We start from the raw sequence: 15,005 nt of genomic DNA on the forward strand, positions 1-15,005 counted from the left end.
GTTCTTTCTTCATTTAAAGACCGGTCTATATAATTGGCAAAAATATTTCACTCTAGTTTATGTTAGGATAACATCTGGACACAAGATGTTTTCTCAGAGGCTTACACTGAAGGCTTACACTCAAAGGGTCAGATTTTAAATAAAATAAAATAAAAACTGTTAGAAAACAGTCTCAAAGTATTTCAATTCTGTACGTGCTTCATGCTGATAATTACTTTGTTTCGCTTTTTACTCTCAATGGCACCTTCTGGGCAAAATAAGGATTTTTAAAAAGTCTTGGTTGGGCAGTGGTAGCTCAGTCTGCAAGGATTTGCGTAGGGACTGGAAGGTTGCTTGTTGAAGTCTAATATGGACCAAAGTCTGGGACGTAAACTGGAACATGGGGAGGTGTCTGTTCACCTCCTGAGCACTACCAACACCCTTGAGCAAGGCACCAAATCCCACAAGCTACTCCCACGATGTTGCTATGTGGCTGCCCATCCCGCCATTATTTGCATGCCTACAGGCCCTTTGTGTCTGTGTGTGTGTGCACACAGTTCATTAAATCTAAATCTTCACATAATCACTCAATTGCACTGCTATATAAACATTTTTGGCTCTGTTTTTGCCACTTTTGTCTGCCTTTTGCATCTTACCTCAGCATGCATCATAACCTTGTGAGGTGGATTGTCATGAAACTACACCATGTATTTACCATCAACACATGAAGGCTGTGATCTTGAAGTGTGAAGCTGATGGAAACCAGATGATGGTATCAGTGTGTATGTGTCGGCTCTGTCACGGCTTCTTGCTGTGTTTCACGCCACAGGATGAAATGCTCACAAATAACAGGATTTTACGCACATCAACTATCAACTTAAATAAGCAGAAATAGACAGATCCCCAACACCCCTTATCGTCACTCCCCTTGCACTAATTTCTTGAGTCGAGGTGACATTTGTTTTCGCGCTTTACTTCCAGAACACGGCCCCTGTGGGAGTGAAGAGGGAGGGACCGAGGAAGCGGGCAGACAGTCCTAATAAATCATCCCACAGCATAAACACACTACGCTGAGGCTGACCCAGAAAGCCAGATTTCTCCCTTCACGAGTTCACGCTGCAGAAACCCCTCCTCCAAACTCTCGCGATACTTCCGGTGTTCTCGTTCCATCTTCTGGAAAAAAGAGAGGCTCGCATCACAGGCAGCTGACGCGGCGCTGGGAGCTGGCGGGCAAGGTAGGGAGCACCGAATACATTTGACTTATTTTCTCTTTCAAATACGCTTTAAATGAAAAGTAACCAGACAATTAATCTTTAATTAGCAGTAAATTATTTGCGTGTTTTAATACTTTAACACCTAGACACCGTTGAAGGCGGCGTATGATGATTAAAAACACTCTTTAGCTACTTTACATCACGTCCACGTAAATTTGTGACCGGAGCATCACGTCGGAACCAGCGGCTCCTGTCGGGCTCTTCTCCCGTCAAAGACTACGTTGTGTTCGGTCAGGCGTCCGCTGACGGCTGCTGCAGGCTGGACGGTGATTTATCTGTCTCCGGGGGAGCTGGAGCCGCTTTGTGTGGCTTTATTTCGTCTGGCTGGAGCCGGTGGTAAACATAACAAACGTGGACGACACGTTAGCACAGCGAGCAGAAGTGTTTCATGCTAATAACAACAGTAAATAATAGTAACCCTTAGCTTGACCTCACAGCAGATGTAGCTCACACACAGTATTATTAATCACACACACACACACACACACACACACACACACACACACACACACACACACACACACACACACACACACACACACACACACACACAGTATTATTAAACACACAACGGTTCATGAAGAATGAAGGTGGAAATTTGAAGTGGCGCGTTTTCCTCTGTCTTTCCAAATATTGCTCCATCCCGCTGTCAACAGTTAGAGTGCAGGAAGGGAAAAACATTCCATCACAAATGTACAGCATCTATTACTCCTAGTAATGTGTTCGTGTTTTCACTTCTAAAATGGTTTGAGTTGCTAGTTTCATGTGAAAATATATGAACATCTTTTGTTTATCACTGACATGATGAGATGTAACCAAGGCAGCAAGAAAAAGATTTTTAAATTTCTCAGATTGAGGATAAAGCATTAGTCTGTGTCTGATCAGAATGGATGGCAGCGGTAATCCTCCTGCTCATGGACTGACACAGCGTCAGGATGATGTTATCCTGGGGGGACAGAAGCCCACGCCTCAGTCAGACCTGTCACTAAACCCACCCCACAGGTTTCCTGCCTCTCTGGGAACCTGTTGGATCAGATTTTCTTTTTGGACTGAGGCATTCAAGTTTCACGGATTTACATAGTTTAGGGTTTCTTCTAGGTAGGTAGGATTAGTTAGGTTTAACCAATGTGGCTCTTTCACTATAGATCTTGTTTTCAGATTAAAAATGATTTAATTTAATTTTTTAAAATTCTATTTCAAATAAAATAAGTTATGATAATAGCAGTCGATTTTGAAGGAAATTAAATGTAAGTAGAAATATAAATTGGAAATGCAGAATGGAAATGCTGAAGCACCTCATTTAGGACTGTACAGGGTGGCAGTAAATTTGCTGGAGCAGAAGAGGTGTCTGCAGCCTCTGGAGTGGGGAAATGATTTTCCATGTCGATGGCCTCCTCTCAGCTCTAAGAAGGAGGAAATAATGTGTAGACTGTTGCAGGAGAGCTCCAAATTTAGAGGTTTCAGAATGGAAAAGTGATGTCCTATGACTTATGAGCTGCTCGGAATGGAGGAGATGAACAGAAGATAAGTTGTGACTTAACTGACATGAATTTTGATTGAGATGAGGTGTAGCTGATGCTGTATTTGCACTTTACCGGTATATTACTTTCTGTCCTTTTCATTTTGTGCATTTCAATCTTCAGAGTGTTTGTGTTCTTTAAGCATTTATCTTGGTGAGGCCTGTGAAATATTTGCAATTGGCCCTCATTCAAAGGTTGCTAACATAGGGGCTTCTATTAGTCGGAGGAATCCAGTATTAAAGTGTGCTGATGCTATACCACAATCCATAGGAAGCCTGCCCTGAGTGCAGTACAGCAGGATGCTTGTGTAATGAAAGGGTAGTACTGTATGACATGGAGAACTCTCTGGCATGCAGATATTTGACAACCACTTCAGGTTTTACTGCAGGGAGTAGCAGTTAAGTCCACTCAAAGAGGTGAAGTAGGAATTCAGTGCATACCGATTCAAGACTGTAAAGCCAGCAAACTGTCAGACTGTCTAACTTTGTAGTTTTTTTAACAGGAGCCAAAAACTTTTCTCACATGCTCACATGGACACATTTCCTTCTTATTTTTACTAGAATTATTTTGTTTTCACCTTACTCTTGGCTGCTTTATCCACACATCTGTCTCAGTGCTCCTTTATGTTTAATCTACTAGTTGACAATGAGACAATCTGATCTGATTTTAAAAATGGAGATATGTGTGATTTTATGTTTGAGCGTTGTCTCTGTCTGCAGGGAGTGGCAGAAATGCAACGGAGGTGAGAGTCGATCCATAGATGGCCAATTACACTCTTGCAGTGGACCAGTATCATGATAAGCTCCATCCAACCACAGCTATAGTTGCCATCTATTTATTGCCATGCTGAGAGAGAGTTCCTGGACGATGACTGTGTTGCCATGGTGACCCTGTAGCAAGCAACAGTCACCATGGGAACATCCAGGATGTTTCGCATCTTCATCGTCCTTGGCTCGGCTTTCATGATCCTCTTGATTATCATCTACTGGGATGATGTTGGAGCGTCCCAACTGTATTTGCACACCCCCGTCTCTCCAGGCCCCAAAATCCCACACCCCCATCCTCCCCAGCATCAGCTTCAAACCTCCCGAACCCCCTCGTTCCTGTCTGACATCGATGCCTTCGTTAACCAGTTCCTTGAGCCCGGAACTGGTGAGCCCACAGACCCCGCCCCTGCCGACACGACTAACCAATCAGAGAAAGCGGAGGAACGGTATATACCGCGGCAAGAGTGGAAGATTCATCTGACTCCAGTGGCAGCAGAGCTCCGTGAGAGACAGGTTATTATCTGAGATGAGACAATTTGGTCTGAGCTGAATGAAAGGGCGCGGGTATAAACAATCCATTCATAACGGCTGCATCCCATTCATGTTGATGCGTAGCTGAACGCTGATAGAGCAGCGGTGCTGTTAATGCCAGTAGCTCTGCTTTTGCTATTCATGATATAGAAATTAAAATGTCTACCATCAACAACATCTTCAATCAGTGCCTATGCAATGATGAGTTACGGCTTTATTGTTATTCATTTGTGTAGTTTCATGACCTCATACAATACCTACAAGGCTTTAACTGATGTATTGATGAGCTGAGGTCTCATCAGCCAGAACATGTGGAGTCCTTGTGTTATGGCAAAATATTTTTGGTAACAAATTTTCTTTCAATCGGCTAAACATTAAAGTTCTAAGACAAGATGGTGAATCTGACCAGACTCGTAGAGTTCCATTAGTATCTGCATGTTGGCCATCCTTCACTTGACTCTTGTTTTTCTTTTGTTGCTGTTAGAACTGTGAATGTTTTTGTCATTTTGACTGCTAAAGCTGAGTCTTTGTGTGTTTGTACACAACCAGGAGCAGCGGCGGAAACTACTTCAGGAAATGTGCGCAAATGACAGTGTCGTGTTTCCTGGCAAAAACCGCTCATTTGATGACATTCCCAACAAGGAACTGGATCATCTCATTGTGGATGACAGACATGGAATTATCTACTGCTATGTACCCAAGGTGCTTCACTCCCATACGGCTTTAATGCTTTAAAATTGAATGTTTATTTGTGATGAAAGTCGGACCATAGTGAAAGACTCAGACCTCGGTTTATGTTTTCGACTGATTCTTTCAGATTTTTTTAGCCACCTAAGATTTCATTGAGACTGTTTCCGTGTCCTTCAGGTAGCATGTACGAACTGGAAGCGTATCCTGATAGTCCTCAGCGAAAGTTTGCTGAGGGAAGGTGTTCCAGAGAGGGACCCAATGGCCGTCCCAAGAAACCTGATCCACAACAGCAGCATGCACTTTACTTTCAACAAATTCTGGAAACGTTATGGCAAGTTTGCAAAGCACCTCATGAAGGTATGTTGAAATATTGTGCACTGCATGGCGATGTTATCAAGAAATAACACTATAATTTCCCTGAAAATGTTCCCGTGTGCATCAGAGCTGCATGGTGAGGTTTTATGTTGGTGAATTAGTTTTTTCTTCGTCCGTTCTGGTTTGAAGAGGATGTCCTCCTTTCTTAGAACATGCTTTGCTTTCGCAAGTGGTTAATTTGGGCCATGATAACAGCTGAATTAGCATCCTAGCAGTCCTTACTCAGCTTTTTGACTCACACATTTTGGCTGTTAACATTAATTTACTCTGTTCCTCCCACACCGTTATTATCTATGCTCGAGCCACTCCAGACTACTTGTTGCTTTTATAATGAGGTTCATCATTGCTAGACATTTAATAATAATTAATGTTACATTTTGATTGTCTTTGAAGGTGAAGCTGAAGAAGTATACCAAGTTTCTTTTTGTGCGGGACCCTTTTCTGCGCCTCATCTCCGCCTACCGTAATAAATTTGAAACGCCGAACGAGGAATTCTACCGCCGCTTTGCACGAGTCATGCTGCACCGCTACGCCGACCAGCCCACACCTCCTTCCACTGTGGAAGAGGCGTTTGGCACAGGTATCTATCCATCTTTCTCCCACTTCATCCAGTACCTGCTGGACCCTCAGACAGAGAAGAAGATGCCCTTTAATGAGCACTGGCAGCAGGTGTACCGGCTTTGCCATCCATGCCAGATTCAATATGACTTTGTGGGTCACCTGGAGACAGCGGAGGAGGATGCAGAGCACCTACTACGCCAGCTGCGGGTGGACAATGTGGTGGAGTTTCCCACTAGAGGTGGGAAACTCACAGCCAGCAGCTGGGAAGCTGATTGGTTCAGCACTGTGCCTGTTGCCGCACGGAGAGAACTCTACAAGCTGTACGAACCAGACTTCAGGCTGTTTGGCTACCACAGACCAGATTCAATCCTCAATGAGTGACTCATCAGAAATCTGACCCAGCCACACACAAATCCTGTGTTTTTATCAATGTCATGAAATAGTCTAACACTCCAACAACAGTGACACCTCTTTTTTGTTGTGGAATTTGCAGATGTGTCATGTGAATGTGCTCATTATTAAGGATGCTCGCTGCTTGAAGTAAGCACACTGACGACACGGCGCCAGGTGATTCCTGTCCTCTTCAAATCACAAAGACAAAAACTAGAAGCACACAACTTAGGGAAAGCTCAGATAGGGCTGCTGGAAACCACCAGCGTCCTAACAATGTTGCACATTCTCAGAAACTCCACACCAAGTGTCCTGTACTTCCAACTCTGATGTCATCCTGCCTGTCGACTGTGATGTCACAGCTGTGTTGAGACCAACTGTGAGGGTCACACAACATTCGTAGCAGGATTTCTGAAACCTTGTTGAAATGATGTCACAGAGCCATACTGTTGGTAATGTAATGAGAAGGGTTTTTTTGTTGAGAATGCGACACGGATACATCGGACAGGAAGTTTGGGTAATTAGTTTAAGGTGTTAGTGGTAGTTTTAAGTGTAGTTACATTAAGGCATTAGCTGTCATCTAATTTAACATGAGTACAGAGATGAGGAACGTCAAGGGAGCATCAGTGTGTTCAAGCAGTTTGTCAGAGCGGTGTGTGTTTTTTTTTAATACTTGTTACCACGTGTTTGATCATCAGCATATGATCATGTTTTGTAATCACACAAATGTTGGTCTAATTATTTTTTCATTAGCCAGTGCAAATGTAAGGATTGAAAGGGATTATAAAATGTGCAGCTAATCATGGCTGTCATCGGATTTGTTTTGGCGACCACAGCTCAAAGATGAGCAGGCAGATTTGTTTTATACCTCAGTCACACCGATTCAGATTCTTCATGTCTGCAACAACCTGCAGCTTCTTTGGACCTGGCTCATCGGTTTCAGTTCAGGATGAAGTCCGTGTCATTTTGACCGAGATACTTGGCGGGTTGCGTTGTTCAGTCTGTTTCAGAGTGCGGCGTGCTTGCCTCAGTGTAGTGCATATGGAGGCCCGGCAGCTCCAGCGAGCACCAGAGTGCATAGCTGGATTTGTCTCAGCTTGTCTGGAATTACCTTTTGTTTTCATGTCAGCAGAATGGGTAGAGACGAAGCATCAAAAAAACAATTTTTTTTGTAGGGAACATGTTTGATCATCAGCATATGATCATGTAATCATTCAGCTGAACCGCATTACGTAACCGTGGTAACTGCAGCGGCCTGGTTGCTCCCATATGAACATCTTATGGGACACAGTTTTGTAGCACAGAGCTGAGCACATAACATGAAGCAAAGATGATTGACCGTGTGTGAAATTACTAATGAATGTTGGAACTGGTGTTCCATGAACAGGTTAGATTAAGGTTTGAGTTGGGATTAATTGTTTCTTGAAGTGTGGTGTGGACCAGACTGCTGCTTTTTATGAGAAGAGAGCAAAGATGAGAAATTGTGCCTTTGGTTGCAAAAGTTTACACAGCAAAAAAACCATATTTTTGTAGAAGGACTTAATTTTTACGTAGAACACTACAGTGAGAGCTGTATGAAACCATAGCAAGGTGTATTTGATATACTGGGCCTCGTCTATCATGTGCGATTATAATTTGGACTCAGAAGAGACAGTGGGGCTCTGCAGCAGAGCCCATGATACTGTGCAGCGAACGTCTGTGTGTCATTCATCACAGGATTATTGTGCAGTTTGTGCTGTGTGTGATGTCACAGACTTGCTCGGCGTTAAACGATTCTGCGAGCCACTAACATGTACATGCTCACAACTTCAGCCTTTTGGTTTCTGTGGTGTATATTTTAAGATTTGACTCCTTCATGATTCATGTGGGTTGGTTAATATTAATTATTGCAGCTGTTTGATTGCCCACATTTTCTGGGGTGTTTTTTTTTTTTTTTGTCTCTCCCCACATGGATTTAAATATCCATGCAGAAAAGCAGGTTGGGGTTAAGAAGAGAAAATACACCAACAATACACTCCCACCTCACACGGATTAAAGGTTATCAGATTTTCATCTCTTGTGTTTCTATTTTGTGGTTTTATACTTTTCTGATGTGATGGGCAGTTTTGTAGCAGTGGTTGTTTTTTGGCATAATACAGAATAATTTTGTAAGGCAAAAATGAAATTTGTGAGTACATGTAGCTTTTTTTTATTTCTAAAGGGAAACTCATTCTTGTTTTTTTCTGACGGTTGCAGTTTGACTGGTGATGTGTTTTTTTCCAGTGACTTCATGCTTCAGTAGCATTTATGCTCTGAATAGCTCAAAGGCACATTGAAGCCGCTGTGCCAAAAATCTCTTCATTTAGGCTTCATGCTATTTCCTTGTCTCGCAGACCAAAAAACCCAAATGTGTGTTTTTTGTCATCCATGTTTGTTAAACATCAAGCCACAAAGCACTCTATTTGTTTCCACCTACCTACTCTTCTCTGTGGGGAAAATGCAAAACATTCAGATAAGTCGGTGTCATGCATCATTTGGTCTTTGTGCAAGAGAAAATAAATGTTGTGGGGCATGATGGGAAATCCAGCAGTCTGTGTGTGAGTCACTTCTCTGATATTAATGAAAGCATTTACCACCCTGTGACAGGATTGTAGAATCATACTATCCAACTTTTTTTCACACAAAACATTGACAGTCACATCAGGTTATGTGTCAGGACAGACATGGGGACAGAACAGACGCCGTGTCATTAGGCTGACATGAAGGAGTTGGGGAGGAAACAGGAAAGGAAAATTATAACAGTGCAGCCCGAGGACTAAACAGGAAATGCTGCTGATTAGAACAAAGACAAGGAATCCTCTGGATGATTACCACACACTAAACACACTGCTGTCACCATTCAGTCAGGGTGATGGGGACTAAAGAACACAACATATATAAATGATGCTAAAGATACAGCACAAAAACAAAGAAGGTAATTAATTATTCAGACTCCATGTCAATTCAATTCAGATTAATTCAGGTTGAATTGATACAAATATGCCCCATATATGTAGTTGTCAACTTCAGTCAGAACTCGTTCAAAAATCTCTGAAGTTTTACTCATAAACTTTAATACATAAAACAATAAACCCAGCAGGGGGGGGGGTGTCACCATCTGGGGCAATGTAGGTGGAAACTACAGGTCCCTTCACCTACTCGACCTCTGCCAGAGTTGAACCCCATAAACTGAGTTGTTTTGGGGCTAACAGCACCAAAGACTGACTCATCAGAGACTCAGGTAAAGGCAGCATAACCCTCCCAACAAGAAACAGAAACAAGGCTTCATATAATGATTTATTTATAAAAATGTTTAGAGGAGGAGCAACACATTCAATTTCATGCGGCTATACTGCCCTCAAGTGGTCGTGAGTACAGTTTTGTTTTCAACATGTTGCTGTATAATACAGTACAACGATAATCATGCATTTAAATTGATTATTGCGGTGTATCAATGAAGGAAGTCCTTAACAATATATCTGTACATCTGTATAAGATACTGGTGTTTGTGTCATATTATTCTATCCTTCATTCATTACTTTAGATGTTATAAACAGTGTGGAGATAACAAGATGAGTGAGCACCATCTGGTAAATGTGTTCAGTCAAACACATTCAATAGCACCATAAAAGTAAAATTCGTATTAGCACCAAAATACAAGTGAAGCTAAAAGTGTACCTATTATATGTCACTGCATAAACATTTCCTTCGGTTCTTCATTAGAGAACAAGATTATGAACCATATGTTCATGATCATCTTCAGCCACAGTAATGTAACGACTCGCATTCCCAAAAATAAAAAAAAATAAAAAAATCCATGGTATCGAGCACATTTTTATCATTCTTGACAAACACATTCTTAATAAACACTCTTGCTTAAAAAAAAAAAGAAGCCTTTTTTTAAAAATTTCATCAGATTTAACAAAATAAGTTTTGAATGGATTGATTGAAAACGTTTTGACCCGTTGAATGCTAAGCTAACTGGCTGCTGGCTGCAGCTCATGAAACCCTCAGAAGGAAAACTAATTTCAAAAACACAATTTCCCAAAATAATGTAATGTTTCCCCCCTCGAACATTTCATGAGTAAAAAAAAAAAAGATGTCAAAAATAAAAGACAACAAAACAGATAAGCAAGGAATTTCATTCTGCTTCAATTTGTTTGCCTTCCATACAAACCGACTTCGGCCTCGCCCTCCCGCCAACCCTCACTTCCCTTCCGCGCTGCTTTTGATGAGGTATCCGCTGAAGGTGATGTAGACGTCCACGTCGTCGCTGTAAATGGCGTTCTCCCTCTCCCACTTGTAGAGACGGATCCACACCTGGTCGCTGAGCTCCAGCTCCAGCATCACGCTCTGACTCTGCATGATGGAGCGGTCGCTGGGCTGGGCGTACACGATGGCCTGCTCCGAGTCGTTCCTCATGATGTGCAGGTACGTCTCTTTGAAGTTCCACGTGTGAATGTTCACGTTGAAGAAGTAGATCCCAGGGATGCGGCAGATGAATTTCCCGGTGAACATGTCAAAGTGACCGTCCAGGTTGACGAACACCGTGTCAAACACCAGGCCCTGGTGGGACTCCAGGCTGTGGAGGGATTTGCGACGTCCTACAGAGAAGGCAGAGTGCTGGGCTTTGCAGGGGTCCCCGGGTAGGCCTGCCTCGCCTCTGCTCCCTTTTTCACCTGCGGCACCTCTGGGGCCTGGGGGGCCGTCGAGCCCGACTTTACCTGGCGTGCCTCTGTCGCCACGTTCTCCTTTGTCCCCTGCAACGAATCAGAAGAACAAAAACTAAGCTGGGGGGAGGTTTCTGTCCACCTCTGATGATGCACTACCTTTGAGGATGGTCATGTTGATGTAGGCCTGGACTTCTGGGACGTGTCTCACCCCTCCAGTGGGAGGGGAGTCTGGCTCCAGGTGGTCACAGCAATGTCTGCAGGGGGGAGGAGGGGGACTCGGGGGAGGCACCAGAGCGACCAGGGAGGAGAGGAACAGGAGGAGGACGACTCCCAACATAGCTGAGCCTACAGGAAGACAGAGGACACCCATCATTTAAAGCCCCAGAAGCTAGAAGTGAATAAGAATCTGTGGAATCCTAACATATGATCGTATTTCCAGTTCTCACTCTGGACAAATCATTTGTTCTACTGTCAGAAACTGACGCTGGAATTCAATGTGAATTTATTTTATGCCGTTCAAAATAACATCATGCCTTTCCAAATACTTCATGATTCCATATTACCCATAATACACTTCTTTTGTGGTTTTTTGACTAAGGTCTAGTTTGTCTATAGATGCCCCAGACAATTTTTCTTCTTTTTTTGCTTGTTATTGTGGAAATATTTCCTGTGCAGTGTCATTTAAATTTGAGGCCAATTATGATATCATAGTAGGCTCACACAGGTGCTTAGAGTGTGCACTGCATACACACAAGCAAGCAAACATACGTAACAAGGATTTTATCAATTTAAGATTTCTAGGGAAACAAACAATCCCTATACTTTAAATCTGGAGTAAATGTTAAATATGTTTATTTAATGTTAATCACTTTTGTGGTAGTGCTGAGAGAAAAACAAAAAAATCAGTCAATTAAGATTCATCGTCTGAGGACCAACCAACAGTAACATCCGATGATTCCAAAACCAATCCAATTCTAAAACCATGAACCAGATTTATGTGACTCTTCAGCAATGCAGGACTTTTCACGGAGTCTGAGCTGAAACAGGTAACTCAGCTGAAGCTCTGAGTAGTTGTGAGGAAAAAAATATAGAAGAATGAATACTGCATAGGATGATATACAGTCATGTGATGCCGTATTAAGTGTTTAAAATAGTGTGGAGTAGTTACTACTGACAATGAAATATGAACATATGAATACACCGCTCATCTGTTCATATGAAGAAAGAGCAGCAGTACAAACACTAATCCATTAATGAATCATATGTGGGCGCCAAAATATTCAGCAGCTGCTCAGAAGAGAACATCTTTCTGTGTTCTAGCTGTCGTTCCCTGCAGAGGAAGTTTCAGAACCGAGCCAGAGCAAACATTTATCATCCCAAACAGGAGACGGGCCAGTCGGGAGTTGTGGAAAAAAAAACAATACAGAGAGGACATCCTTTTGCCAAAAAAACAGAATAAAACAAACAACCAAGAAAAAACAAGCATCACAGTATTTATAATTCACTGGATGATTAAATGAGAAACCAAAGAAGATTTCTGTACTGAAAACGGTTATGTGTTCTGAAATTTAACAAAAAAAATGAGGGAGAGTCATAAATCAACTGGAAAATGGCCCTAATTTATCACTAATTAGATGATGGGGGGGGGGGTTCTTTTATCCAGAGAAAATAAAGTGAGAGAGCCAAGCAGAGTTTGTCATTCAGTGGAAAAAGCATGGCTGTCTGCCAGACTCTGAGGATCAGCCCACTTACACTGTGACTGGAACAGTGTGTGCTGCTGTGTTTATGCTGGATGGTCGTGTCCACACTAACAACTGGACACAGACGGAGGTGTTCCCTGACAGCGACGACGTAAATCTGAACCTGTGAAACCAGCTGCTGGCTCTGATTGGAAGGAAACTGGAGCAGGGTTTATTGAACCTACTTTATTAAACGCTCTGATGCCTCCAAAATATATCTTTACCACAAAATATTCAGAGAATTCAACAAAATCAAAACAACAAAACCATTCAAGATTTTAAAAAAAAAAAAGTAAGACAAAGAAACTAACAAGGCCAAGGAGACACAGAACAATATGGCTGGAAAATGACTATTAAAAATACCAAACACACACAAAGAGAACAACACAATCATCTAGAGAGGCCCTCAGTAAAGTGTTTACCTCTGACAAGGTCCAACAGCCTCTTTTAATTAAATCGAACCCTAATGCAGATTCCATCCAGACATGTGCACCATCAGGGAGGATGGCCTCAGGGTTCCATCACAGGAAGTGAACCAGATCCAGAACACACAGGTGTGTGTGCAGAAAACGAAGCCTTTAGGTGTAGAGGGACTAAATTACATTAGATATTTATATGCTTACTAAATTATTTAGTTGTTTTGCTGGAATGGAAAAAAGTTTTTTCTTTGCATTTTAAAACGTTTTGCAGTCATGACAACGCCATGGAAATAGTGATCTGGGACAACAATGGAACAACTCTGAACACAGGTCAGTGATGTAACGTTAAAAGAGTGGAAGTTGGCACACAGTCAGGGTTTCCATTAGAATTACAATTCACCAAAAGATTTCAAAGAATTCAAGTCTGGAATCCATTTTTTAGAAAAAGTTTCCCCATTTTAAACAATTCACAGCGCACCTAGAATAAATTGTATTCTGGTGTTTGCTTTTGCACAATTGGAAATGAAAAAAAAAAAAATTCTTGACCCAACAGAAGAAGCTGAAGGTCAGAATGTTGGCTGAGTTTTCGGCCTCAGTGGACATGACGGAGGAAGTTGGACATTTTCAAAACGACTCACTTGCTCTATCAATGAAACAATTCCAGGGTCAGAGAGATGTTTGCTTTAACCTTAACACCGAACTTATTGAACAGAAAAAAAGAGGTAGAATAAAAATTTCAGACTCCTAATTAAGGTTCCACTTTGGTTTCCTTTCTGCCAACCCACAAAGTAGACAGAAAGGACTATAGAAAGGCATAAAGCTACAATAAATTGGTGTATAAACTACAACAACCCTAAACAAACACAAAGAGAACAGAAAACAACAAGAGAAATAAACCTTTTAAAATCACTTGTGTTCATTTCATAATAGGACCGCTTTAAGCGGGGAATCCCGTCGTATTTCCAGAGGCTGATTATGAAGTCACAATTATTGAAGTTTCATTTGATGCACACTGTTGAACAAAGTTCAGTTTAGCACGTTTAGGGGTCTGCAACGATTTTAACTATAGCGCCCTTTCTCTGCTGCACATTTAATTCACTCCACAAATTGTGCGCACCCGCAGGATGTGCGCAAACGTCGATCAGGGAGCTTACATAACGGGCTTTCATGGAAAATCCTGCTTACACTGGAAACTTGTGCATATTTTGAAATGCATGTTAAGATGCATCTATATTCCTGATGAAATGTAGGATTTTACACTTGACTGAGTTTAAAGATCTGCGTCCTCGCAGTTCGGCGGAGACGCGACGCTCCCAAATGTGAAAACTAGTTTCCATCAGTTGGATCGTGGGAGCGTCTTTCTGTTCTGACGACTGAACCGTTCCTCGGTAAAATAAAGTGAATCACAGAAAATCATTCCAGAGATAAAACCTGACATGTTAATGGATCTCACCTCGTTCACGTCGTTGCAGCCGAGTCTGAGGAGATCCCACAGTTCTCTTCCCTCTGCCTCTCTGTGGGAGTGTTGGGATCTTTCCCTGAGATCCCTCCTGGTTTCATGCACACACTCACAGAAGTGTTTGCTCATTTATTAGAGAGAAAAAAAAAAAGTCCCACAACATCAGTAAATAAAAACAGTTGGGAACAAAACGACGCGGAGCATCAGTGGGACTCACACTTTCAGAATCAGTATTTCTTGCATTGTTTTTGTCGTTGTTTGTTATAGAACCTCATTTCAAGTCTTTATCCTCCCCGACATTTTATTTCTGTCTGGGGAAGGAGGAAGACTAGCAGTCAGAACCGGTGGAGGAGGATGAGAAAGAGCAAGTGGAGTAGGAACAGGTGAGAGAATTCATTTAAACCTGAAGCTAAAATAAAGGTACATTATAAATTAGTCAGAATTTATTAATTGTGAATTATAAATTATCCTAAATATAAAATGAGCTCTCTATAAACCGACATCTTTGTCCGTGACTTTACCCTCAGTGTACAGGACAGTGTTTCCATCCTGAATTTGGATGAATTATCAGTTGATCTGGTTATAAAGGACATAAATTCAGTGTAAGACC

At 42.0% G+C, this 15,005-nt stretch overlaps 2 protein-coding genes across 2 annotated transcripts; one reads left to right on the forward strand and one right to left on the reverse strand.

Annotated features, from left to right (window-relative positions):
* The first annotated feature begins 1,156 nt into the window (after nucleotides 1-1,156).
* LOC137609207 (carbohydrate sulfotransferase 12-like) lies at nucleotides 1,157-9,245 on the forward strand. The gene is made up of 5 exons (XM_068336068.1): nucleotides 1,157-1,214; nucleotides 3,493-4,053; nucleotides 4,621-4,773; nucleotides 4,939-5,118; nucleotides 5,530-9,245. The coding sequence occupies exons 2-5, from the start codon at nucleotides 3,685-3,687 to the stop codon at nucleotides 6,076-6,078; spliced, it is 1,251 nt and encodes a 416-aa protein (XP_068192169.1). The 5' UTR covers nucleotides 1,157-1,214; nucleotides 3,493-3,684; the 3' UTR covers nucleotides 6,079-9,245.
* Nucleotides 9,246-9,389: 144 nt separating this feature from the next.
* c1qtnf6a (C1q and TNF related 6a) lies at nucleotides 9,390-14,539 on the reverse strand. The gene is made up of 3 exons (XM_068336069.1): nucleotides 14,390-14,539; nucleotides 10,935-11,123; nucleotides 9,390-10,865 (listed from the first exon to the last, which is right to left on the reverse strand). The coding sequence occupies exons 2-3, from the start codon at nucleotides 11,113-11,115 to the stop codon at nucleotides 10,312-10,314; spliced, it is 735 nt and encodes a 244-aa protein (XP_068192170.1). The 5' UTR covers nucleotides 11,116-11,123; nucleotides 14,390-14,539; the 3' UTR covers nucleotides 9,390-10,311.
* Between the last annotated feature and the right edge of the window lie 466 nt (nucleotides 14,540-15,005).

The sequence above is a fragment of the Antennarius striatus genome, chromosome 16 (assembly GCF_040054535.1).
Source record: "Antennarius striatus isolate MH-2024 chromosome 16, ASM4005453v1, whole genome shotgun sequence".
Taxonomy (NCBI): Eukaryota; Metazoa; Chordata; class Actinopteri; order Lophiiformes; family Antennariidae; genus Antennarius; species Antennarius striatus.